The 26,098-nt window shown below is 60.6% G+C and overlaps 1 protein-coding gene across 21 annotated transcripts in view; it reads right to left on the bottom strand.

The window, feature by feature from the left end:
* BIN1 (bridging integrator 1) overlaps positions 1–26,098 on the bottom strand; it is a 56,820-nt gene that overhangs the window by 3,379 nt on the left and 27,343 nt on the right. For 3 of the 21 annotated variants that reach the window (XM_019969273.2, XM_019969293.2, XM_070802043.1), the window contains exons 2-10: positions 23,682–23,762; positions 18,034–18,088; positions 17,723–17,817; positions 16,940–17,035; positions 15,946–16,053; positions 11,378–11,463; positions 11,128–11,203; positions 9,667–9,749; positions 6,502–6,649 (exon numbers count right to left, since the gene is read on the bottom strand). In XM_019969273.2, the coding sequence (XP_019824832.1) occupies positions 6,502–6,649; positions 9,667–9,749; positions 11,128–11,203; positions 11,378–11,463; positions 15,946–16,053; positions 16,940–17,035; positions 17,723–17,817; positions 18,034–18,088; positions 23,682–23,762 (828 nt within the window). Of the gene's footprint in view, positions 1–377; positions 486–1,270; positions 1,295–1,780; positions 1,889–5,155; positions 5,285–6,501; positions 6,650–8,409; positions 8,455–9,666; positions 9,750–11,127; positions 11,204–11,377; positions 11,464–15,135; positions 15,229–15,945; positions 16,054–16,939; positions 17,036–17,722; positions 17,818–18,033; positions 18,089–23,681; positions 23,763–26,098 lie in introns of all 21 variants that reach the window. The other 18 variants (XM_070801922.1, XM_070801947.1, XM_019969266.2 and 15 more) reach the window with 16 other exon arrangements.

Genomic DNA, 26,098 nt, shown 5'->3' with positions numbered 1-26,098 from the left:
CTGAGACTCAGCCACGTCTGAGCTCTGGGAGCAATCACTCAACCCTCCTGGCCCCCAGGAGGCAATGTCTAGGTTAGGCTGAAGATTCAAGGAGAATTCTAGAAAGTGCCCACTGTAAACCAGGAGGTCATCTCAACACACCTCCCTCCCACCGCGGGGGCCCTGAGCTGGGAGGCTGGTGCTGGCCAGCAGACGAGGGCTGAGCGGATCTGCGCCCCTCCGGCACGAGTGACAGACAAGCCCTGTGCAGGGGCCTCCTGGCTAAAGGCTCACCCTCAGTCCCACCGTGACCCCTCCTGTGCCCCTTCCTCCGGCCTCTTCCTCTATGCTACACCCTCAAGAGGCAGGGAGGGTGGGGGCGCTGACAGGGCACTTACTTGGGCAGGCCCCGGCTCGGCCGTCTGGCTGGGCCAGGCCACAGCAAAGGTGCCCTCGGCAGCGCTGGGCTCCCCGGAAGGCAAGCTGCCAGCTGGACTCTCTGTGGGCTAGTGACGGGCCAGCGCGGGGAACGGGGAGGGAGGGCCGGGGCGGCAGGGGGAGGTGTCGGGCGGGGCAGGAGACAAGAGAAGAAGGTGGTGAGCCGCCAGCATGGGCCAGCTGAGTGCCCAGAGGGCAGGGAGGTGTGGATGCCGCAGCAGCGCAGCTCCTGCCAGGGAAGCGGCGCTGCCCGCCGGCGCCAGACTTCCTCGGGCCTCCTCCGGTGGAGCTTCGCAAGCCCCAGGCCTGGGCTGCCGGCCTTCACGCCAGCCCCTCCTGCTCCTGCAGGAGCTCCATCGCCGGCTGCGGGGCGTCCCCTGCCCCCCGAGTCTCCGTCCCTGAGCCCCCAGGTGACGGCGGCTCCCGGTCCAGCCTCAGGCAGCTTGTCCTGCTCCTCGAGTCGCCACCCCTCTCTCCTGTGTCCCACCAGCTCGCTAGTCCCACTGCCCTAAGGGGCCTCTGCTGACAGAAAACCCCTCCACCCCGAGGTCCCCCTGCTCCCCAGACCTGGGCCCAGTACAGGGACACCCCATCCACCCTGGGGACCAGCTGGTCACTGTCTAGGGCCATTCACAGCCCCTGAAAACTGGGCTGCACCCTGGGGAACTCTTCAGAGGCTGAACTGAGGAGCCCTGTCCCAAAGGGCCTGGCTGAAGGCGCAGGGTCCCTAACAGCGGGAGGCGCCGCCGTGCGTGCCCGTGCACCTGTGAACGGTGCGGCACGCGGTGGGCGGGGCCGCACACACAGCACAGCGGCTCCCCTGCGGGGCGGGCACAGCGCCAGCACAGCTTACCTCCCAGAGGTCCCATGGAATCGACTGAGCGCAGAGAGGGGAGAAGGACAGTTAGCACGGAGGTTAGAGACAGGCAGGCAAACAGTCCCCAGGCCCACCCCAGGCCCACCCCAGGGCCCTCGAGCCCAATAGGTGTGGGGCAGAGCAGAACTAGGCTCTGAGGCCTCCAGAGGACCGAGTCCTGGACACCTTCAGGAGACCGAGACCACAGGCCAGGGCACACCCACATCCAGGGCTGCCACCGGGAGAGGAACGGGGTGCTCAGATGGATGGACTATGTGAGCTGCCAGTCAGGTATGCAGCTGACCTCCTGAGGGGTCTCTCGCTGACCTGTGGTCAGGACCAAGGGAAGTGACAAGAGTGGGGACCAGGGCTCCAGGGGAAGGCAGGTGAGTGGAAGGAGAGCCGGGGACCCCAAAACCCCCAAAGGAGGTTGGTGGGCAGACATGAACCCAGGCCCCGGTGCCCAGAGGCCAGTGGGCCCGTGGGCGGTGGTGGGCTCACACCAACCTGACCAGAGGGCGTGGGCGCCTTCACAGGGCTTGCCACAGGCGGGAGGGGGTCAAAGTCCAGGTCCAGCAGACTGGCCTGCTCCGAGAAAGGCCCCGGGGCCTCAAACTTGGCAGCAGTGGCAGAGAGGAAGGCGGTTAGTGACGGGCAGCAAGCGCTCAGCCAGGACGCGCACAGCAGGCTCCTCTCCCAGGCAAAACCACTGACACAATGGCAGGCCCGTCCCACACACCTGGCACCGGCCCCACCCTCACAAGAACACACCTGGGGCCAGCTCAGCCCTCAGCTGGGCAGCCACCCCCAGACCAATGCCCAGCCTCTAACGCTCTCCGTCCCACGGGCCGAGAAGATGTCCCAGTGTGCGCGCCCAACAACTCCCCTGATCTCATGTTCCTTCCAGCAGCGGCCCAGCCAGGTGCGGCCTGGACAAGACCACACAGCGACAAGACCATGCAGCCCCTCTGGCTCAGAGGAGCCCTACACAGGCACGGGCTGTCCCAGATGGACAGGTGGTCCCTCAGTGACCCCCACCCCCAGCCAGTTCAGGGCCGACCGAGCCAGCACACCGTGCCCGGGAGCCCCATCGTAAACACAGGGGTCCCCAACATTGGAGCACCTGTGTTCACAGTGCAGGGCCCTCTCCAGTCACCCCACGGTCCCTTCAGCGGGGCTGAGCGCAGCCCAGGGATGTGCATGGAGCAGGCACGGCCCCCAGGAGACCGCAGCGCAGTGGCACTGCCCACTGTGAGAAGCCAGCTGCTTAGTAAGCGGGGCCAGACGACCACGGAAGACATCTTCCCAGAGCCGGCCCCGGTCCAGTGGACACACTGCCTCCCTACGAGGATGGCTTGCTCAACTGCATCCCCGTCTCATACCAGGGGCTTACCCCGGGACCAGGAGTACTCTGCCTGCCCTGCCTTGGCCCAGGGTGCGGTCCTTAAAGCAGAGCTGAAAGGGCCACAGCCCCACAAGCCCAGGGCAGCCAGCTCCCTCCCTACCCCCTTGATGGTGCCCAGAACTGATGGGACTCGCCCTCCAGCCCAAGGCACCAGAGATCCTCCATTTAGAAGGGCCCAAGACCTGGGAGAAGGCAATGGCACCCCACTCCAGTACTCTTGCCTGGAAAACCCCATGGACGGAGGAGCCTGGTAGGCTGCAGTCCATGGGGTCGCTAAGAGTCGGACACGACTGAGCGATTTCACTTTCACTTTTCTCTCTCACGCATTGAAGGAAATGGCAACCCACTCCAGTGTTCTTGCCTGGAGAATCCCAGGGGTGGGGGAGCCTGGTGGGCTGCCGTCTATGGGGTCGCACAGAGTCGGACACGACTGAAGCGACTTAGCAGCAGCAGCAAGACCATGGGCAGGGCACTCCTGGAGGGCCTTCCCAGCTGAGCTGTGGCCTGTCCAGGGAGGCCAAGACCAGGGTCCTGAGAAGGACTGGAGTTGCCAATCCACAGCTCAGGGGACAAGGGGCTGAGCTCAGAGACGTCACACCAAGCAGACTCACTCCTGCCCCACAGTCACCCTCAGCCACAAGACTCTCCTTTAGGTCAAGCCCTGTCCAGTGAGCCCAGAAGGAAGGTCACCGCTGTCTCTCCAGCATCAGTCCAAGACACTGTGGAGGCTGAGCTCTGGGTGCCCTCCGGCCAGGGACAGGTAGCATTTCTCTCCCCAGGGTCGCCCCACCGCCCACCCTCTCTCAGAAGTCAGCCAAGCCCAGACAGAAGCCCCCTCAGATTCCGAGTGGACAGGGTCACCAGGCTGAAGGCAGGCTGCATCTTCTCTGCCCCACCTCCCAGCATTTCAGCCTTCCCCACGCAGGCTGGGAGCCTTCCCCTGAGCATAGGGACACAGGCTACTCAGCCCTGGCCAGCAGAGCAGCCTAGTCAGCACAGCATCATGGATGGACCAGTCCACCCCCACCCCAGGCAACAGAACCCATGGGGGCACTGCCCACCCCACCAGGCAGGGCCTCAGCTCCCAGGAGTGTGCAGAGAGACAGCAGGAGAGGCATGCAGGGACCGGGGGCAGGGCAGACCGCCTGGCTGCAGCTGAGGCCCACAGTTCCTAGCCGGTTCAGTGGGAACAACCCCTCCCAGAGAGGACTGAACACTGAGCCGGGCCAGTGGGTCAGCGGCTGGCTGCGTTCCCTGTGTAGCATCTACCAGCCCTTACGTGCCCGAGGCGGAGGCAGGCTCCAGGCAGCGAGCACCCCAGCTGCAATCCGCCCGGAGGTCGTGGTTTCCCCAAGACCCCAGGAGCACCTTGAGCCAGTCTCAGCCGTACTCTGCAGAGGGGCTCCCGCCCTGGTCCCCAAGCCGAAGCACCACCCGCCTGCCCCCAGCCATCTGTATTGAAAGTTCCAAGCTTAATCCAAAGTCCTCCTGTGGGGGCTTGAAGCCCACTCAGCCACGGCCCCTCGTAGCAGGAAACGCTGTCTTGTGCTCCCAACTGCCTCTTCGGCCACATGCACACCCTCCAGTCCTCCCCTCCCCTCCAGGCCTCTGAGCTTGTGCAGAGGAAGACCCCTGGCAGGGCAAGCCCACAGGAGCACTGCGACTCGGGGCCCAGCGCAGGTTGGGACTGGCTGGCCTACACAAAAGGTGAGCCCGGCACAGACAGGGAGGCCTGGAAGCCAGGCTTGGAGAGGTCGGCATACTGTGGCCTCTGTGAGCTGATCTGACTGCGGGCAGCCCGCCTCTTCTGCCACCAAAGCGACCTTCCCTGCTCCGCCCTCCCTTCGTCCTTCTGGGAACGGGCGTTGCACGCCTCTGAGGGCGGGTACAGCAGCCTCTCTGCTCTGTGACCCGGCCACTGCCGCACCTCCGTGTGGTGACGGCAATTCTAGAAGCTGGAGTCTTGGCGCCTTGGAGGGCTCCCGAACCGGTCAGGTGGCCTCCTCACCTGACACTGAACTCCTGCCCCTCCTGAGCCTGCCTCCCGCCACTCCCAGCCTATATACGAGCTACCGCCTCTGAGCTACCTCTGGCTACAGCCTGCGTCTGCTCACAGCCACTTGGCAAACTTCACCTGCTCCAGGAAGTCTTCCCTGATTGGCCCAATTCCTCTGAGCTGCCCAGCCCTCTGGGCCACAATGTCAACGGACTCTGGAGGCCACTGTTGAGTCAGCCATCTCTATGAGGACCATTTCCCCTTGTCCCTCCATTTGGCCACATGCTCAGAGAGAAATGAAGAATGATGGGCGGGGGAGTGGACGGATGTGCGAGAAGGAGGCTCAGAACCAGTCCCTGCAGTCAGCCTCCTGGGTCCTGAGGCACAGGCACAGGGCATGGGATGGAGGGGAAGGCCATGCACGCCCCGAAAGAGCAAGAGAAGGCAGAGAGAGAGCTGGGCCGCGGTGGCCGCGGCTGACCTGGGAAGGGGTGGTCACGCTGATCTCAGGGACAAACGTGTCGTCAAACAAGCTGAGGATCTGCTCCTGCTTGACCTCCTTGGACGGGGTGTGTTTGGGAGGCGGAGGGACTGGTGGGCCTTTCCGAAGCTGGGGGTCGGCGGCAGGTGAGGGGGCCGCGTGGAAAGGTGCAGCGGAGCGCGGGGGTGGGGGGGACAGAGACAAAGCCACGGTTAGTCACCTCCCAGCCACGGCCCCACCAGCAACCAAGGAACACAGACAAGGAAAGCCATCACCCCCAAGACACCGACACGGAGACCACAAGGGCCCCTGGGAGCGGCCGAGGCCCGGCGGTCAGGAGCCCTGCACAGAGAGAGGTGGGTCAGAGGGCAAGGGAGTGAGACAGGAGAAAGGGAGAGAGCAAGACAGAAAAGAAGGCAAGACGGGCCTGCCGGGCTGTCAGGGCCACGTCAGAGGGTCCGGCTCCTGCTGCCCTTGGTGGGGAAGCTGAGGAGAGAAACAGGAGCTGAGAGAGAGCCAGCACCCAGGCCCCCTGCCCCTCTGCCCAGCCTCCTGCCCCCGCCCCCGGAGGAGCTGCAGTCCAGACTCTGGAGGCCACCATGCAGCCAGGGCCCCGCCGAGGGCCACACATCTGCCCACCAAGCCTGGGTTTCCTCACTTGTCAAGTTGAGGCGATAAGAGTATCCACCTCACAGGCTGGTGTGAGGACAATGAATGAAAATACAGAAAGGCTGGCACAGGGTGCGGCCCAGAGTAAGTGTCCGAGTGTGGGCTCTCATCACCCTCTCAGCATCGCTCTCCTAATCAGCTGTGAAGCGGGCCTGCAACCGGCTGCGGCCGGGAGCCCAGTGGCTGGTTGTGGGGGCGGGGGGTGGGTCGGTCAGCCCATCAGGGTTCAGATGGGGCTGCACAGTGGACCCCACTCCTCCTTTCTCCCTTTCCGGCTCCTGGGGATGCTGCAGAAACCTGGAAGAAACTGGATTGGGGGGAGGGCCCTCACCGAGCCCCTCCTCTCGCCGGCCCTTTCAGGGTCCTGGGTGCCCCCCACCCCCACAAGAAAGGAGGTGAGGCAGAGGGAGAGGCGGCCACCTTGGCAGACCCAGATGCTCTGGGGGCTGAGGGCCCTGGAGCCTGTGTCTCCGCAAGAAAGAAAGATGGAGAGAGTTCAGCAGCCCGGAGGCCAGGGAGAGGGAAGAAGGGGTGCCGCAGCAGGGTGGGGGCACCAGACTGTCACAGATGCCCTGGGAGGGGCCGAGCCCGCAGGGACAGGGGACTGGAAGGAGCCGGGACGACGGCAGAGCAGGAAGAAGCAAGGGAGGGGACAGGCCACCAAGACAGGCACCTACCTGAGACGGGGACTTGGGGAGGGTGGCCCCGGGGGTGGCCGCACCAGCCGGCTCGGGCTCATGGTTGACTCTGATCTCGGGGGTGGCAGCAGGGGAGCCATCAGGCGGCGGTGAGGGGCTCTTGTTCCCTTTCGCAGGCACGTTGTCACTGCAGAGAGAGAGGAGGGAGAGAGAGCCCGATGGAGGGAGGCTGAGGTGTCCAAGAGGGAGAGAGGAAACGTGTGTGTGTGTGACAGGCTGTGTGCACGCACCAATGCCCTGGGGACCTGTGTATGGAAATGTGCATGCACATGTGTGTGTGTCCATGTAGATCCTGGGAGACTCAGGGTGCTTGTGTGTCCACAGACTCACTGTGAAAATATGACACCCACGTGTGCATGAGTGCATGTCCCCACACATTTATGTGTGAATGTGCATAAGAACAGGTGGAAATGAGGCCACACAGGCATGAGCACTGGGAACACGCAGGCATCTGCAGCAGGGCCTGCCCTGGACACAGTGACAACCCCACCCCAGCTGGAGGAGCAGGGAGGGTCCCTGGGAGGCATCACCAGGCGGGATCCCCAGCCTCGTGCAGGGGCGCTGAGCCCACAGCAGGAGAAAGCCAAACATCCTAGAAGCAAAGAGAGTATCATCCGACATGGCCCGCAGCAGCCCCTGTGCTCAGGGCGAGCCTGCTCCTCAGCCTGACCCCAGGGGCCTCCGGGCAGGCCTGCCTGCCATCTGCCCTCACCCCAGCCAGCCCCACCTCCGGGGCCCGGCTCCCCACCACACCAGAGTGGCTGGCTCCAAGCTCTTGCTCCTGAGGGTCCTCCCAGGGAACCTGGGTGATCAGCAGAGGCCACAGGCAGAGGGGATAAATAAAGGGGGTGCTTCAGAGCCTGGATGAAGTGGGAGAAGCCGTCAAGTCTCAGTACCGACAAGGACAAATGACATGCACAGCCCACCACTTGGGCACAAAGGGGCAGAAATAGACATCTATGTTGTACTTGCCTGGAGAGACTCTAGAACAGTGCTGACCGAGACCAGCCCCACCTACAGGGGGCTGCTTACACTTATGTTTGAAAAGTGAAAGTGAAAGTCGCTCAGCCGTGTCTGACTCTTTGCAACCCCATGGACTATACAGTCCATGGAATTCTCCAGGCCAGAATACAGGAGTGGGTAGCCTTTCTCTTCTCTAGACAATCTTCCCAACTCAGGGATTGAACTCAGGTCTCCCGCATTGCGGGCAGATTCTTTACCAGCAGAGCCAAGGGAAGCCCAAGAATACTGGAGTCGGTAGCCTATCCCTTCTCCAGGGGATCTTCCCAACCCAGGAATCGAACCGGTGTCTCCTGCATTGCAGGCGGATTCTTTACCAACTGAGCTATCAGGGAAGCCCATATTTTATGTTTATATTAAATGAAAATGCAGCTCCTCGGTCACAAGGGCTACATTTTAAGTGTCCCCTGGCCACATGGGGTGGACAGACACCATGTTGGATAGGGCAAGTCCAGAAGGACAGACAGAAACTAGGAACCCTGTCACCTGCCCGGGGTGTCTTTGCCTCCTTAAAGACTGCATATACATCCAGTACATGAACACGCACACACGCACGCAAGCACACAGAATTCCTACAATCTGGCATGCTGCAGCAACGCTCTCCCCGAGCCTCCCAGGCCTCCCTTCTGGCGGATTCTCCACTCCTGTTTGGGCTGCAGCCCGAGAGGAACGTGCTAAGGTGGTCTGCCCACCCTCCCCTCCGCCCGATTCCCACCGACACCTCTCTGCCCTCTGCCACCCCAAGACACACCACACACGGGAAGGCGGGTTAGGGGTTAGTGGCGCCCTCGGCTGGGCCAGGCGCATGCATGGGGGTCTGGGGGCTGTCCTCAGAGGCCCCCACAGCACAGCACTCCCTACTGGTACCTGTTCTTCTTTCTGCGCAGCCGGGAGAACAGTTTAGTTTTCTTTCTGTGGGGGCGGATGGGACGTGGAGGCCTTCATTTGGGGGAATGAGGATGTGGGACTGGCCTGACCTCTTCCCTCGCCGGCAGCCCCTCTGCTTGGAGGAAGACTAAGGGCTGAAGCACCCCCGACTCCCTGGGTGTGAAGAGGCCCCAGGCCTGCCCACGATCCCTGCTGTCCAGGGCCAAGGCCTTGGCATCCGGCCAAGCGCCCTGAGGCGGTGTTGGCAGAACGAGCAGCAGACGCCCCCTGAGACAGAGCTTGGTGGGCGGCTCTCGGCGGGACAATGCCAGCCGCCCTCTCTGCCTGGGGTCCAGGCACAGGAGCTCAGGACCCGGGAAGGAGCCGGGTCAGCGGACCAGCACGGGGCCCCGGGAGAAGGCCACTGGGCTGCCCTGGGGGCCACTCTGGAGTAAAGGAGACATACGAGCCTCCTTTGCAGCCCGTCCTCTCCTCTCAGACCAGCCTTTTCCCAAGGGCAGCCTGGCCCCACTGCCTGCACGGTCCCCCTCCTCAACCACCCTGCGAGTGCCGCCCTGACCTCCAGGCAGGAAGGTGACCTGTGAAACCGACGCCCCTGGCCTTCATTTCCTGCAGGGCAGCCTGTGGGCTGCTCCCACACTGTGTTTTCAGCGGGGAGTGGGGCAGTGACAGTCACGGAATACTGACTGCCTTCCTCCTCCCCAGGTACCCCAAGAACCTGATGCAACCACCCTGCGTGGTTGATAAGGAAAGCGAGGCGCACCGCAGCGCTCCACGCCATGCCGTGACGCACGGCACCTCAAGGACAGAGATGAAGGGAAGCCCCAGACTCGCTGTGGTTTCCTGGGGGCTGCGGGCCAGGCGCATCCCCTCCTCCCTTGAGGTTCCCCTCAGGAAGCAGGGCTCTCCTCCGTGCCGTGAGTGGTGGAAGGGGGCTCCCCGCTGCGAGGATCCCCTGAGTCCTTCAGCCCTAGCCCTGCCTGCAAAGCAGTGGACGCACCGCTTCTGGGCTCCACAGTGGAGGAAGCCAGGCACGCACTGGGGGAGCCACAGACTGCCCGGGGTCGCTCCTTCTCAGATGGGACACAGCCAAGGAGAACGGGCGCCTTCGCCTGCTCCCCTGAGCACAAGGGAGGCCAAGCCAGAAAGGCCAAACCCACAGGGGACCGCAGGAAGATGCCTTGCCCCAGCGGACACCTCCCGCAGCCCCCCAGCGCCCTCAGGGGACTCACACACCTAGGCTGGGCCTTGACTGTGAACGTGTTGCTCCCGTGCTGCTTCTCCAGACTGATGAGCACATCGTTGAGGTTCTGGTTGAGCTGCAGGAGGGACAGCAAGCATGTTGGGTGGGGGCCACCAACCAGCCCCACCTCCCAGCGAAATCCCTGCCTCTCTTCTACCCTGGTCCTGCCCTGTGCCTCTGCTTGGACCAGGAACAAGCTCTTGTCTCTCCATCAGTGGGAGCTGGGAGCCAGCACACCAACCCCAGAAAGAAAACCAAAGAGGAGGAAGTGGGCTGCGCTGCTTAGCATCACGGTTTCTGCGGACCATCTTTTTCTTCTTTCTACTTATAGGCACTTCCTAAAATGCCACACAAAGCTTGTACTGTTTTATTTTGCTTGTTCTTTTTTTTTTTTTCCAATTTTGCAAATGAACTGTTGATCCTAATTGCTGAAGTCATTTGCCAAGATGCTTTCAGGCCACGTTACAACTGACAGAGATTTCACCAAAAGCACCAGCAGGATGAGGGACTGACCCCATGCATCTTGTGGTTCTGCTTACTGAAAATATTTCCCTCTCCTTCAGCCACTAGGAAGCCCAGAGCTGAATCTTCCTCCTGACTTTACAAATATTTTCTCCCCAAAACACATCTCTGTTTTTTTCTTTTAATTTTTCACAAGTTGTCTCATACTGAAGGGAAGAAGGAAAAGAAGGAAGGAAAAGGGAAAAAAGGAAAAATCAGGCAGAAAACAATACTCAGGGTGGTCCCTCAGGACAGGCCCCAAGGTGGCCAAAGCCTTTTTCCTGTCCTGGGCTTGGAATCCCCCATGATCTATAGCTTCATTCTTCTGGGCCCTGGAGACAGTCAGGCCCACCCACGGCACAGGGAAGGAGGAAGTTGCCAACATGAGGTTTTTACAACTCAGCTTTGCAGTTTAACTGCCATTTTCATCAAAATGAAAATAATACAACATAGGAATTTAAGCTAATCAGACCCCATCTTACATCAGATTCCAGTAGGTAAGGCAAATCTGCTTTAATGTCTTCAGGAATATTAAAAATTTTTTTTAATTGGAAAAATTTTACTATTTATCATCAGCCTACAAATTGGGAAACCACCACCATTTTCTAACACTGAGCTCCCTGGGCCAAGGCTGCCTGAGAACATTTCTCCAGTTTGAGGGCCGCTGGCCCTGCCCAAGCAAGGAGGAAAGAACTGGGAGCAGGGCAGGGGCTAGGGCTAGACCCGTGGGGCTGGCTTGCAGCCTCCCAGTGCACCCAGCAGCTCCTACTGGGCCCTGACCCTGTTCCTCAAGGGCAGAGGCTCAGAGGGGGCGCTGCGGTAACCTGTGTCTCTAACCCCCGCAGGGAAGAGGGAGCCGGGCCAAGTCTGTGCCTCTGACCCTGACCCTCGGCAGGTGGAGCATGGCCCTGGGTGAGGGGGTGAGGGGCCTGCGGGGGAGGAAAGGGACCTACCTTACTCATTTCCTTGTGGAAGTTTTCCTCCAGGCCCGCAATGCTCTGAAATGTGTTGACATAGAAACCCACACGGCTGCAGTACACAGGGAAGAAGGGCCAGGTGGATTACAGGTCAGGGTGGGCAGCCCGGGAGAGCCATACCTCCACCTCACCAGCCCCAGCCCCGGGAGGGCATGGAGCAGAGCAGCACAGCCCTGCAGCCTCCGGAGGGTGGCCGAGGCTCTGCCCGCCCCCTCCCACCCCTCACCTGTTCCACAGGGATGGCAGCTCCTCCTGCAGATCCACATTCATCTCCTCAAACACCTTCTGGGCTTTGATGAGCTCCTCCTCAGCCTGGGGGGTGGGATGGGTCATTCCCCTCTGCAGGGCCTGTGTCCTAGCCAGCCCAGGCTAGGCCAGGCCCCCACCAAGACCTACTCTCTCCAGTGCACTGGAACCAGGGCTCCGGGCAAGACAGGCTGAACTAGCTGTGGACGCCTGGGCAGACCTCCCCGATCTCCTCCCCCGCAACCCCGGGGTGCACCGGGCAGGGGGCAGTAGAGCAGCCATGGCCAATGAGAGAACCCCCATCTGGTCCAGGTGCCTCAGGGGGGACCCGAGGAAAGAATGGAGCACACGAGAAGGCGCCGGCCAAGGGGACAAGGGGGCTGAGGCCCAGGCAGGCCACGAGGCCCCAGATCCAGCCAGGTGGGACCCTGTCCTCTCACACTGGAGCCCCTCTCAGGCTCAGGGTCTGCCTGCTGCCCAGCACTCTGGCCCTGGCCCATGCTGGCCCCTCTGACTTCTCCTTCTCCTTTCCCAGGGCCAGCCCCTACTCAGCCTCCACCACCAGGCTGACTTCACTTCCATGGGAGAAGCTTTCCGACCCTCTCCTCTGACCCCTCTCTCCTGACACTTCCCCAACAGAGGCAGGAGCTCGGGGACATGCGGAGAGGCAGGTGAGAGGGCAGGCGAGGAGTGGGCTGGGCTGCTGGGCAAGGTGCCTGTGCCCCCTCCCAGGCCAGACCGCGCCCTCCATGCCTGCACACACACACCAGTTGGTGGCACTAAGGCCCCATGGCAGAATCCTAGAAAGGCGGGAGCTGGGCGGAGGGCGGAGGTGAGTCACAGACCCCGGCCCCAGAAAGGGCTCTGCTGGCTCATTCTGGAGAGCGCTGCAGGAAATGGTGACTCAGGGGGGTGACTTGGATTCGGGGTCTGAGTCACAGCCCAGGAACGTGGTGGCCTCGCCCAGGAGAAAACTTCCCTCCAGCAGCCTCACGTTCTCAGGCCAGCTGGCCTGAACGCCACACTGCTGCAGAGCACACCAGAGCTGCCCGTCCCACTTAAGCCCACCCGGCTGTCCACGCAGCTACAGACACCGGGATCAGCCCAAGTCACATCCTATTCCTTCTGTGTCTGGCCCAGCCAGGATGACTAGGGAACCGGAGGAGAGAGGGGTCACCACGCTCCTGACTCCATCACCTTGAGGTTGTTGGAACTTGCTAGACTGAGCATGAGCGTCTCATCTAACTTTTTTAAAATCTCATTTAAAAATTAAAGGGAGTATAAGAAATCAAAGAAATGTCTCTAAATATGCATGCCTCTGGCCACACCTAGAATGGATTAGACCTGGGGTGCCCTCCAGGCCAGAAGCCAGATCATCCCTGTCTTAATTCTCTGAGAACCCCAGTGCCTGAAAGGGGCTACCACCCTCAAAACAGTGACTCCCACACTTCCAGACACCAGAGCCTCACACGTCACGTGTACTTCCCATTCAAGTGCCCACTGGCTGGTTCAAGTCCCACTTCCTCCAGGACACTGACCTCCCCGGCTTCCGTACCCACAGAGACCACCCCTCTGGTCCCCACGATGCTGGTCCTAACTCCTCGAGTGTACAAGCATGGCCAAGACGGTGTGGACGGCACAGCAGTTCACAGCTGGACACCAAGCCCTGTTCACAGAGCTCAGCAATGCTGCAAAGGGCAGGGTGGCTTTGTTTTAGAGTTCCTAGAAGTCAGGGCCTATCCTTTATTTCCTTTGAGTCACATTCTTCATATTCTGGCTCTTTCAGAAATACAAGGGGTGGCAGGAGGCGGGGGGAGAGCTGTCCCTTGCTGGGGAGACCTTGCAGCCCCCGTGGCTCCACTACACGCCTCCGCACACGGGGAGCAGCGACAAAGTGACGCCCTTGCCATGCAGCCTGTCACCAGGGTCCTGCAGGCAGCTTTGGGGAGACCATGACACGTGTGGAGAGCAGCTTGGAACCAGACCAGGGAACACCCAGAGCTGGACGGCTCAGGAGAACACAGGCTCAGGAGCTGGTGCTGTCCCTCCAAAGTCAAGTCAGCCAGCAAAGGTGGCACAGGGCCCCAAGTACCCCAGCTCACTGCCAGCCAGTTGCCTGAAGGCTCCCCAGCCCCTGGCCAGGGGTGAGGCAGGGTGAGGAAGAAAGAAGAGAGGCTCAGATGAAAACTGGATCCAAATGGGAATGTAATTTGGCCAAAAGGCAAAACATCTGCCGTCCAACATCCAGAGACGAGATCCCGTGCCCTGGCTTCTCCTGCCAATCCTCCAGGGTGGGGGGTGAAGGTGGGGGATGGGACCCTCCCAGCTGGATCCCCAACCACACCCATCCCAGGAGCCCCAAATCGGCCATGGCCACCACCCTGGCCCCACAGTCTCCCAGGAGCTTATCCCACTGGACTAAAATGTTCACCTGGCATCCTCCCAAACCCATTTCAGGGAAAATTATGCAGAAATCCTGGCCCTGGGTCAGTGGCCCCATTATTCCCCCTCCAGCCCGAAGTCCTGAACTCTACAGGCGGGACAGGCCAGTCCCTCAGCACTGCCGCAGGCTGACCTAACCCAGGCCATCTCCCCTAGACCAGAAAGAGGTGGGGCTGTCACTCAGAGCCTCTAAAGTCAGCCCACAGCTCTGGCCTAAGAGAAATCAGGCAGCAGGGTGAATAAGAAATTGGGCCACGAGCCCCTGCTAAACCCAGCGCTCTCCACATCACAGGTATCCAATACATGTGAGTTGAAGATGATGAAATCAGAAGTGGCCCAGAAAACATGGGGCAGCTGCCTGGAGAGAAACCGAACCTCCTCAGTGGGGCCTGTCTCCTGCCCCCTCCCGGGACCACAAAGTGCTGCTACAGTCATGTCAGTGTCAGTGACTGAGAACCATGAGGCTACCTCTCCCAGGGCACTGCTTCATGGTCCTTACCAGGACCCAGCCCACTCCTATTGCCAGGATAGTAGTATCACTTTGTGCAAAGAGCCTCCTCCAGGAAGCCCGCTGGGACCACTGTGATATAGACTGTTTGCCCTCCGTGGAATTCCCAAAGAGCCAGTCCTTTCGGCCCAGGTCTCAGTATCCCAGCCAGACTGAAGAGCCTTCTCAGCGTCCCCTCAGGGGCACCCTGGGGCCTACAGGTCCAAGGGTCACCATGACTCTGACCAGTTGTGGCAGGACCACCCACAGGGACCCCCAGTCTAGGGAGCTAGGAGAATGGCTTGAGGTGGGTGAGCCCCAACTCAGTCACTAAATGGCTCTGGGAACTGGGCAGGAGATCTGGCCTCTCTGGACGGGTTTGTCTCCTCAGCAAACCCAGGTTAACCGCACAGTTCTTATGAGGTTTGAAGGACAATGCACTAAAGACACCACATCTGTCCCTGCAAGAGCCCTCACAGAGGACAAAGAGTCTGAGGCTTTCCTGGGCTCCTGGAGGCTAGGATTTCAGAGTCGGAGCCGGGACGACCAGAGGTCCAGGCGCTAGGACAGAGATGGCCATCCCAGGTTAACCGGAGCCCCAGCCCCCATCCACATCCTCCCTTTGAAAGCAGGAGGTCTCCCAGCAGAGACATTTGAAAACAGCCCTGCCTCCCAACCAGGGAAAGAGTCGAGCCCTCCCCAACCCCCCAGTGGGGCTGGGCAGACGGGCACCCAGCACCACCCAGCACCAAGGACAGGACGACAGACCAGAAGGCGCCAGCACGTGCAAGGTTAGAAGCCAGTGTCACCTGATTTCGGAGCAGGTTAGTTTGAGCTACGAGATGAGCCTGCAGTTTGCCTTGGCACCACTGGGGGGCGGCTTTCTCAAGCAGCGAGACAGGCTAGGGGTGGGGAGGGGAGGTCAAGGCCAAGGAGAGTAGAGAGAGAGGAGGGAGACGGGGAGAGAGAAACGACACAGACATTAAACACCACATCCAAATGTCTCCAGGGCAGTGACGGAGCCCTGCCACCCTCCAGAGGGCCAGCCCCCACAGCAGGTAAAGGCCCCTGAGGCTGAGAGAATTAAGGGGAGCCCCGAGGAAGGCGGAGAATTGGGTGAACTCCAGCTGCAAAGCAGAATATGAGAATCGTTAGCAAGGGCAGACAGACTCAGCAAGCAGCTCCTGCCCTGGGGGCACTCACTGCGGGGCAAATGTGGGTGCACCCCCCACCCCCACCCCGACCCGGCTTGTTCCAGCTGAGACAGGTTCACATTGGATCCGGTGATGGAATTCCACTCGGAGCACACCAGGCCAGGAGGGGCTGGGCCAGTGAAACCCAAGCCAGGCCTGCTCTCATCCTGGAAAGTGGCCTCAGGACAGGCGGAAGGGCCAGGCGGGGGCCCCACCCATTAGGCCCACGAGGCCTCCCACTCACTCGCCCTGGACCTGTGACCCGGAACTAGTCACCGGAGGTGAACCCCCCTGCAAAGGGGGCCAAGGAGCCCTGCCCGCCAGGGCGCAGTGACAAGCCTGCAGAGGGGGTGGTGGACCAGGAGGAAGGCACCCTGTGGAGACTCCCGAGGACTCTCCCCCAGCAGCCACCACGGCCAGCCTTACCTTAGCAATTTTGGCTTCATCCTTCTTTTTGGCGGTTTGAAGGGACTCGTAATGGTGCCGGGCACTGTCGTAGTCCACCAGCTTCCGCCCACGCTTGGCAATGCGTGACTGAAGTATGGAAGGAGGAGGCGGCTGAACAGGGCCTGACGCCCATGCTGAGATGCTGACCCAGGCAATGGGGACTGGATGAACCCGGAGGGCTTAGGGCCGCCGACCCCAGGCTCAGCAAGTCTGTCTCACAGATGCCCGAGACACTCGAGTGAACATTTCTGGCAGCAAAGAGCTCACCCCTTGAAGGCTTCTCTCCTCCTGAGCCACCCCACCAGCCTCCCTCCTGCACTCCCTGTAAAACTCCTTCAGGAGCCTTTGCACTGTGTGGCCGGGGGCCAGCATGGAGTGTGAACCCTCCAGAGGATTGGGCCCAGCACCACGGTCACTACCTGAGCTCTAGACAACTGTGCCTGTGTGTTGGGGGCACCTGGGCTCCCAGCTGCCTCCGTGGAGATCCTGACACACCGACCAGTCCTCAGTCCTAACTCACCTGGGCCCGGCAAGGGCAGCTGGTGTTTTGAACACACGCAGTCACACAGATACATCCAGATAAGAGGCGACGCACACAATGATGCACACCTTCCCTTGCAAGCACAGAGTCTCATACAGGGCATACAACGCCAGGCCTTCCAGCCCCTTAATACACGTCGTCAGCCCTAGAGTCACTCCACAGTTACATGGCCCCACATGCACATGCTCCACGAGGTCTCTTTCCACAGCCCAGAGACCCACAGGTACAGGGTTTCCAGCTCAGAAAGGCCCAGGCCTGGGGACTGGAAGGCCAGCCTCAGAGGGAGCAGCCCCAGAGGATGAACTGGGAGGCGAAGGGGAGGCCTGCCTCCAGCCCTGGGCTGCCTGCACGCCCCCGCACCCCTCTCCCACTCCCGCCCCCCGACACAGGCTGCCAGGCCGCAGCAGGATGGAGGGCCAGAGCACCGCTCACCTTGATGTCAGGGAACTGGCCCAGGTACGTGTCCATGGTCAGCAGCGCCTGGTCCACCAGCTTCTGGTGGTAATCCATCCAGAGCAGGTCATTGTTCTGCAGAAGGCGAGAGCACAGGCGTGCACACTGGGGCGCTGGGCTGCAGCAGGGCCAGCTCCCCCTCCCGGGGACCCAGGGGCCAGCCCCGTCGCCCCACAGCTGGGCGGCACCTCAGAACCTCAGACTGGTGGTGGTGGTGGTGGCTTAGTCGCTAAGTCGTGTGCGACCCTTACAACCCCATGGACTATAGCCCACCAGGCTCCTCTGTCCATGGGATCCTCCAGGCAAAAATACTGGAGTGGGTAGCCATTCCCTTCTCCAGGGGGTCTTCCCGACCCAGGAATCGAACCCGGGTCTCCTGCATCGCAGGCAGATTCTTTACCAACTGAGCGATGAGGGAAGCGCAACCTCATCTATAAAACAGGGTCACAAGTCCTGCCTTTTCACAAGGTGACCTTGAGGATGAGATACGCCCAGGGCTGGTGGGGTCGGGGAGGGAGGCTTCTGGAGCCAGGCGATGCGACTCAGAGAGGAGAGATGCCTCCAGACACCACAGGAAACGCATCTCAGCGTGACGTCTCAGAGGAGAAAATGACCCCCAGAGAGGGGCAGGGCCTTGCCCAAGAGCACCTGGCATGTGGGAACCGGAAGGGCTGTTCCCAGAGGGTGCAGGGTGCGATGGGCGGCCAGCTGAGGTCAGAGGCCCCTCAGGGCAAGGACCAAGGCCGCTGGGCCCACACTCACCTCAGCGATTTTGCTTGCTTCATCCCTGCCAGGCCAGTCGGGCTCGTACACCTCCTGCAGACACTCGTTCAGCTTCTTGGAGGCCTCATGCATGGCTAGTGGGAAGACAGGCCACACTGCAGGCAGGGCTGGTGGCGGGGGCAGGGGGCGCAGGGGCTACCCCTTCCCCCACCCCTGAAGGCCCAGGAGGTGTGTGGACATACCTGGCAGCCCTGCCCCCCTCCCAGCTTTGCACCCATCAGCTCCACCTGGGGAAGGCCCCGCTCGGTGTCCCAGGAAGCCCACCCGTCCAGGCCGGGCCTGCCCCTTACCTTTGACCGAGGCCAGGTAGGTCCGGAGGTCCTTCTGCAGGCGGGTGCCCTCGGTCTACAAAGAGAACGACAAGGAGAAGGGGAGGGCCTGGAGCACAGCCCACACCTGCCCCCTGCCTTCCGCATCCTGGGGACACCTGCCACGGATGGGCTGTCTACTGCAAAGCATCGGGTCTACGGGAGACTAGATAGGAAAACACCCTGGCTTTGGGGTATGGCGGCTACTGCCTCTCTGGCCACAGACACACACTGGGCTCCCACCTGGGGAGCCCTGTGCCTGAAGGGACATTCACCTTCTCTCCCAGGCACTGTTCTCAGCCCTGGAAGGAAGGCAGCAAGACAGGGACCCTCCACCCTGGACGAGACACTGGAGCACAGCCCGTGTGTAAGATGGGACCAGTGGGTGGCAAGCCTGCCCTCAGGCAACCATGAGCCAGGTGACCGACAAGCACAGGAAGATGATGGGGGTACAGGGACCACCCAGCACCTGGTCCTGAAAGCTTGGGTTCTGCCTGAGGCCAGCTGGCTCCCAGCGCATCCCACCGGAGATGGGGGGCCGGGGGCAGGCCTTTACAGGGTCAGGAGGGTTCTGATGGACAGAGGACGACCTGCTGGGGAGAGGAGAGACCCAGAAGGGGGGAGGCCTTTGAAAGGAGTGCAGAGAAGGGTGGGGTCGTGTCCAGGCTTCTCAGGACACCGGCCCTGTTGAGAGGGAAGATGCAGGGGAAAGGGGAAAGGGGGGAGTGGCCCAGGGAATGAAACCCTCGGAGCTGGGAGGGCAGCCCCAGGGGCTTCCTGGAGCAGTAGGGCCAGCAGAACGGTAAAACCATGGGTGCAGCCTCAACTCCCTCTGGCGTCAGCAGGAGGCAGGAGCAGGAAAGCTGAGCTCCAGGTGTGAGGACGGGTGAGCTGGCTGAGGCCAGCAAGGAAAGTCTGAGACTCCCGCCAGGGAGATGCTGAAGTTTCCAGAAGCCGTGTGGAATGCAGGAGATTCCACACACAGGCTGTGGGGCTGTGGAGACCCAGCTCTGTCTCTACTAGACACATGTGTTCAGGCACTTCAGTCGTGTCCAACTCTGTGCGACCCCATGGACTGTAGCCCGCCAGGCTCCTCTGTCAATGGAATTCTCCAGGCAAGAATACTGGAGTGGGTGGCCATTTCCTTCTACATACTAGACACGTAACCCTAAGAAAGTTACTGAACCTCTTGGAGCCTCAGTCTCCTCATCTGTCAACCGGGTCAAATGACTCTGGCCTGGGAGACCACAAGCACACGGGCATGGAGCACCTGCAGGGCGCCCGGCACATCGCAGGCGCCGGGAGTGGCTTCACTGCGGCCGTGAAGAGCAGCCTCAGGAGGCGGGCTCTACCCTGGGCACCACGATGGGTGCAGAGGGGGACACAAGGGAGCCCGGCTTCTGGAGGGCCGTGAGTGGCTGAGCCTGGGGCTGGCCTCCTGGGCCCCCGCCAGCCCATGCCTCAGGGACACCTTGTGTGGAAGTCTCGCTCTCTGAGGGAGACCTAAACAGACCACGGCAGCAAGCCGTAGTCCCGGAAGACCTGCGCCCCTACAGGGCTCCACCTGCCAGCCTGGAGCTCCTGCCTGAGACAGAAGTGGTCTCCACCCCTGCCAGTCAAACAACACCCCTGCCAAGAGCAGGCCAGGACGCGGGCCCCGGGCATGGGCCCACCCCAGCACCCTCAAATCGTTCCTGTCCCCCTGCAAACCGGGCCCCTCCTCCTGGCCAGAGCCCTCTCCTCCTGCCCTGAAGTCCTCAGAGTTGGGGCACAGTTCCTCACTGGGCCAGAACGTCCCACACATAGCCTCTCGACGCCACTGCGCCACCTGAGGAGAAGGAAGCTGAGAGGTTCCGAGACTTGCCCAGGATCACACTGGCACAGGGAGAGCTGGTGAGAACCTCCACGTCCCGGGCACGTGGGCCCCAGTTTGCTGAATTGGTCTTGACAGGGCCAGGAACACAGGCAACTGCCTATTCGTTACGACAAATGCAGCAATGGGACAGCAGACACCACACAGAGAGGGTTCCAGGGCATCACGTTAAAAACGGAGACCCTCTCCCAGACTCCTTCAGTCCCCATGGAGTATACAACCCTGGCCACGTAGGAATCTCCCAAACATCCAAGTTCAAGGCGTGCTGATTAGAGTAGGAAACCAAGGCCAGCCCACAAGCACTCACACCTCCCTGGAAGCCCATCGGGGCCATGCGTGGTCCCGAGATGGGGGCAAGAGGAAGGGTCTACCCCACTCCCCATGTAGCCTCCCCAGTCTTAACAATTAAGTGCCGTGGTGGTAGAGACGAGGATTTAAGTGTACCTATGATGCGATGCTCTTGTATTCATCCGATGTCAGAATCTTCCAGACCCAGCTTCTCTTCCCACCAAGCCTCATCAGCTTGCTCCCCTCCCCACTGTCCCCCAACATCTGTCTACAAGGCACCCAGGGAAAGGGGTCACCCACAGGGCGGGCTGCTGTGTTTGCCCAGGCTTCAGGCTGTACCAGGGCCCCTTGTGCTTCCCAAACAAGGCCACGCTGTGAGCAGGCACACTGGGCACAGATGTGCAAGGGCCGCCCGGGGCCCTGCCTCCCCTGTGCCAACTGCAGCTGGTCCCCAGTGTCGACGTCCCCCTCCTGGGGCTCCCAGCCAGCTGCTTCCTCAGGCGGCCCTGGCAGCAGGCTACCCTCCACCCTGGCTCTGAGAAACATCTCTCCGGAGGTCCCTGGGCTCTAACCATATGCCTTTCAGAGCAGCTGGGGGAAGGAGAAAGTTCTGGAGCCACTGCCCTCAGCCTGCTCTCCTGGCAGCCCAGGACTAACACCAGGTGTGGCCCCACAAGCCGGCCAGCAGGCACTCCACACCCCCCACACCTCCCTCCAAAGGCTATCCCCCAACTCCCTGACGTCAGCCCCCATCTTCCCAGGGAAGTGCTCCCTCCACCAACCCCTCTGGCTCCAGCTGGACTCGTGAACCTCTGTGGTCAGTGCCAGAGGATCTCCACGTGATAGCCAGGGATGCCCACTTGGAGGAGAGCCCTGGGTGGGCCCTGAAGAATAAGAAGGAACCAGACCTGCCCTATCTCATTGACAAATAGCAACTCTGAGCCCTGGGGAGCCAGGTCCAGGCGGTCCCCTAGGAGGAAGAGGCTGGGCCATCTGGAGGCCCCAAGAATGGCTCCAAGGATCTGAGCTGGATTTAAAACACTTGGGTGGGTGAGAGTGTGAGTGAGCCCTCCAGGGCTTCACAGAGAGGACAGGGCCAGGGATGCCAGACCCGAAGCTGAGTGGGCCCAGAGGGGCTATGTAAACTGGGTCCCTGTGAAAGCAGGCGACAGCAAGGCGACCCAGCCCCTCTCCTAGGGCCCACCCCCAGAGGAAGGGGTGGGGGACTCGTGTCCTTGAAGCCCAAACTCCCCACCATCCCTGGCCCCAACTGGCGCTGCCCACTAGGCTTGGCGTTCCCAGAGGAAGAGCAGGGCTCCCCATGCTCAAGCTTCACTTCGCCTTTCCCAGGGCTCCTCACACCCCGCAGCTTTCTGAATTCACTTCCCTGAAAAGAGTGATCCTCACTTAGTGACCCTTTCTAAGTCCTGAACCCCACCCCCAGGCCCCAGTCACCCCCACACACCAATCAAATCCAGAACTGTCCAGTTGCCCTAACTCCTAAGGGAGGGTTACCCTGAACCTCAAACGAGACCTCATATTTGCCCACTCCTGCTTCTACCCTCGGCCCCTGAGAAGCTGACCACACCACCCAATCTGCGGGCAGACAGAGCACCAGCTCAAATGACCACCCATATCCACAGCCAGGGAGCCAAAAGCACTGGCTATCTTTAGCCCTAGCCTCACTCCCCAGCCGCTCTGGGCAAGGATCAGTGACTGCCTGCCAAAAGCCAGGGAGCCAGAGGGGACTTCAGTGTTCTTCTTCAAGCCTCCACTTTGAAGGTGAGAAAACCGAGGCCCAAGGGGCGAGCGGTCACCCAGAGCCAAACAAGCCGTCTCTGCTATGGGCTTTGAAACACCTCCCATTACTGGCCTCGGAGGACAAGCAGCCATGGGGGCTCCCAACCCTGCTCTGAGGAACCCCTCAGTTGAGCCTCTCTGGCAGGTGAGGGTGACTTGGCCCTGGGCCCTCTCCCAGCACGCACACTTGCCCTATCCCAGCATGCCCTCTGATCCTCTCCCAGCATGCTCCCCGGCCTTCTCCCAGCATGCTCCCTGGCCCTCCCCCAGCATGCTCCCAGCCTTCCTACCATCATGCTCCCCGGCCTTCTACCATCATGCTCCCTGGCCCTCTCCCAGCATGCTCCCCAGCCCTTTCCCAGTATGTTCCCCGGTCCTCTCCCAGCATGCTCCCTGGCCTTCTCCCAGCATGCTCCCTGGCCTTCTCCCATCATGCTCCCTGGCCCTCTCCCAACTGCTCCCAGCCACGGGCCAGTGAGCTGTCAGAGTTGTTCAAAGGAGGCCCCTTCTCCCAGAGGTTCCCTTCCAGCCACAGAAGCACTGGTGGGTATCTTCTGTGCTTTCTGAGGCCTCAGATGTGGACCAGGAGTAGGAAGAGGCCTGGTCCCTCCCAGCCCCCAGTCTAGGCCCACCAGCCCCTTTCCTAGCAAAGCTTAGATCTTGACCTCATTGCCAACACCCATGCCCACTCCTGTGGCCTCTTCTGGCCTCCATTCCTGTCTGTCACTCACTGGGACTGGTCTGCAGAAGCCACAGAGCCATGGCCCAGCTCTCTGTCCCTGCTTCCTTGGCCTTTCCCAGGGAGGAGAGAATCACCAGAGTCATTTCACTCCCAACTTCTACTATCTTCAGATACAGTCACCAAAGTGGCTTATTCTAGACTTAGCAGATCTGAGGGGGGAATGTCTCGAGCACAACCCAGTCAAGGTATTTAGGGCCCTTTGGGGTCAGGACATCCTCCCTTGGATAAAACCACTGCCCCCCAGGCTGTCCACATAATTAAGGCCCTTCTGTCACCAGCCCTTGGTCTATAAAAGAAAATGCTAAGGATGTCCTTTAATTCATTTGCAGTTTTTAGAACCAGAGAAGTATGGGTCTGAATCCACTCCCAAAGCTGGATGGCCTTGGGCAGATTACCCAACTTCTCTAAGCCTCAACTGCTTCATCTACGAAAGGGGAGCACTGATACCAGTTGCCTTACAGGGGTGTCGGAGGGATCCACAAGCCATCTACAAATGGCCCGGCCTGGAGCCCACCACTCAGCCAGGCACAGTCGACACTCAGCGGGTACCCAATCAAACCCAGTCTGCTCCGCTCCCGTATTAAACCTTGCAGATACCACTCTCCTCACAGGACACTTCTAGAGAGCCCACCTGCCTCGACACTGAAGGTTGCACAGAATCTGGCCGTGATCTAACACTCACTCCCACTCCCACCCCGCCCCACCTTACATCTTACCTAAGGTAAACCCCCACACTCCCCCTCTTCCCCTAGTCCATAGCCAGTGCCAGTGCCCCCTCCTCCAAGAAGTCTTCCATGACATGCCAGCCCACACTAATCCCTTCTCAAGCTCTTCTACTCCACAAATTCAGCTCTTGACATTTTCCACCTGGCAGGCACAGTTCCATTTTTCACAAGCTCCCGAAGGCCAAGGGCCACCCATACTCACCAGCTGCTTGTTGAAATTCTGGACACACTGTTCAAACTGCTCATCCTTCGTCTCATCCGCCTTCCCCAGTTTCTGGAGGACCTTCCAAGGCAGAGGGAGAAGGGAAGAATGTTACACTGAGAAGGAAAGTAGCCAAACCAAGAGCACCAGATCATCAATACCACAGACTCCTCTCCACCCCAGCAGGGTTCTGGGAGGGCCATGGCCAGGATCACCCAGCCCAGGCCACCAGGACCACCAGAGGTCTTGTGGTTGCTGTGACCCCCAAGGGCCTGAGGGACTGAGATCTCTCCCTCCTCTTCTCAGGGCTCACCCATCTGTCAAGAGGAGGAGCTTAGGACAGGCTTGCTGTAGTGACAGAAACCAGGAGTACGAGGGGTTTGGTGCCCCTCCCAGCTGATATCACACCGCAGCCCTGGCTGCTACACCCCAACCTGGCAACTGAAAAGTGAGCCAAACACCAGGGGGCCGGCGGGGGTGGCCCCACCTCCCCACAGGACTCCATTTCTTGGGCCCACTGCTCACAAATCCTAGAGGGAGGGGCAGGGAGGTAATCACTCCAGGACCAGGAGGGAAGGGAGGGCTGGCGGAGGGTCAGGCTCTTGCTGTCACTAGGAGTCAGCTTCCAATCTGCCTAGATTTCCAGTTGAGACCCATTCTAGCCCGTATCTAGACGCCCTCCCACTCCTGTAACTGACACCAGCACACACACATTCATGCACACAGAGGCACCCAAAAGCACGTACACACGGGCTCACAGACACACACCCTATTCCTGACATCTCAGAGGCTGACTCTCCCCTCGATGAGTCACGGCTGTCCCTTCTTGGCGGTGTCAAAGAGAAGAAGTGGCAGGCACAGGTGGGGAGATGGATGGGTGAAGGCAGAGAGAGACCCAAAGTCTGGAGAGGGAGAAAGCTCTAGAAAAAGAAGAAAGTGGACCAGGAGCCTGAAAGCCCTGAGCAGAAGGGCTGGCCCACCAGGTTCTCCCAGACTCCCATCTCCCAGCTCCCGCTGCCTCCAACTCCAGAGTTCTCTTTGGTTAGAAAGAGAGGGAGTTCAAGAAGCAAGGATGGGTGAGGGCAATAGGGGAAGAGCAGAGAAAAATAAGAGATGGGGTACAGATTAGGCAGAGAGAGGGTGAGGTGTGCAGGGAGAGAGGGAGGCAGAGGCTCCCCTCCACAGGCCTGGGCAGGCACCTCCACAGGAAGCAGAAGGAACAACATGGAGATGATGGTCAGCAGAGAGTGACCAAAACCCAACAAGAATAAGAAGGAAGCACGTGGCTCTGGTTAGGGGTGGCAGGTGGAAGAGAAAAACAGATGAGCTCCCAGCAGGGATGAGCTCAGATGGGGTTGGAACACCAGGTCAGGGTCCTGGACCGAGGGATGCCCGGTCTCAGAACAGAGCCTAGACCCTCCCGAACCCCGACTGACCCTAGGATGGCCTGCGCTGCCCTGCTCCCCCTCCCCCACCTGCCCAGGAGCCACAGCGAGGCCAGTCAGCTCTCTGACTCTCTCTCTCATCGTGTAATGAATTTGGCCATCTCTTGCCAGGCACTTGCTCTGTGCCCTTGGCATCTCTACTGGGGAAGCAGATCGATCAGACAAGGGTCCAGTGCCAAGACAGAGGGAAGTACATGAGACTGTGGGAGCCCAGGATGGAGATCCTATCCAGCCTGGGTAATCAAGGAAAACTTCCTGGGAGAAGTGGCAGCTCAGACTGAGAGGAGCGCTGGCAGCAGGAGGACCAGAAAGATGAGGTCCATTGTTAGGGAATTTTAAGACGCTCAAGGTGACTCGAGGTCGCACAGGAGGGAGAGGGAAGGCGGTGCGGAGCAGTGCACATTGGGGAACGGCCCCCAGTAACCCTGTCAGGACACTGTCCATCAGGCAAGGGCAACCGGATGCCAAGTGTGGCAGTGAACTGAGGAGAAAAGCAAAACCAAACCACCATAAGCAAGAAAACGGGCACTTCCCTCAATCTGGGCTCCCCCTTCCCTTGGCAGCCACATCTGGCTGGCCCCATGGGAACAGGGTGGAGCTTCGGGGGTGCCTGGCCCACCTGACACTGGGCACGGGCAGGTGACTCACCCCCGTCCACGCCAAGCAGAGAAATGGACCACCAGGCGGGAAAGAACTTCCAAAAGCCAGCACGGCCCACCGGAGCAAACCAGAGGCTCCTAGGGAGCAGAGCCCGGCCGGCCTTCAGGCAGGGGGACTGGGAGTGACGCTATCTGCCCACTGCCTCTCCTTCTCCCTGCGGAGATGCTCACGATCAGCGGAGCTGCCAGTCCCCTCCCCGCCATCGGGGTCCCGAGGAGGCCCAGATATCCACACCTGGCTCCAGGCATCAAACACAGCCGCGTGGCTCACCAGCCAGCGGTAGCTACCAGTGAGACCTTCAGGCCTTGAGAA

This window comes from Bos indicus, chromosome 2 (genome assembly GCF_029378745.1).
Source record: "Bos indicus isolate NIAB-ARS_2022 breed Sahiwal x Tharparkar chromosome 2, NIAB-ARS_B.indTharparkar_mat_pri_1.0, whole genome shotgun sequence".
NCBI classification, from domain to species: Eukaryota; Metazoa; Chordata; class Mammalia; order Artiodactyla; family Bovidae; genus Bos; species Bos indicus.
Note: the sequence above shows the minus strand (reverse complement) of the source record. Positions and strands in the feature narration are given on the sequence as shown.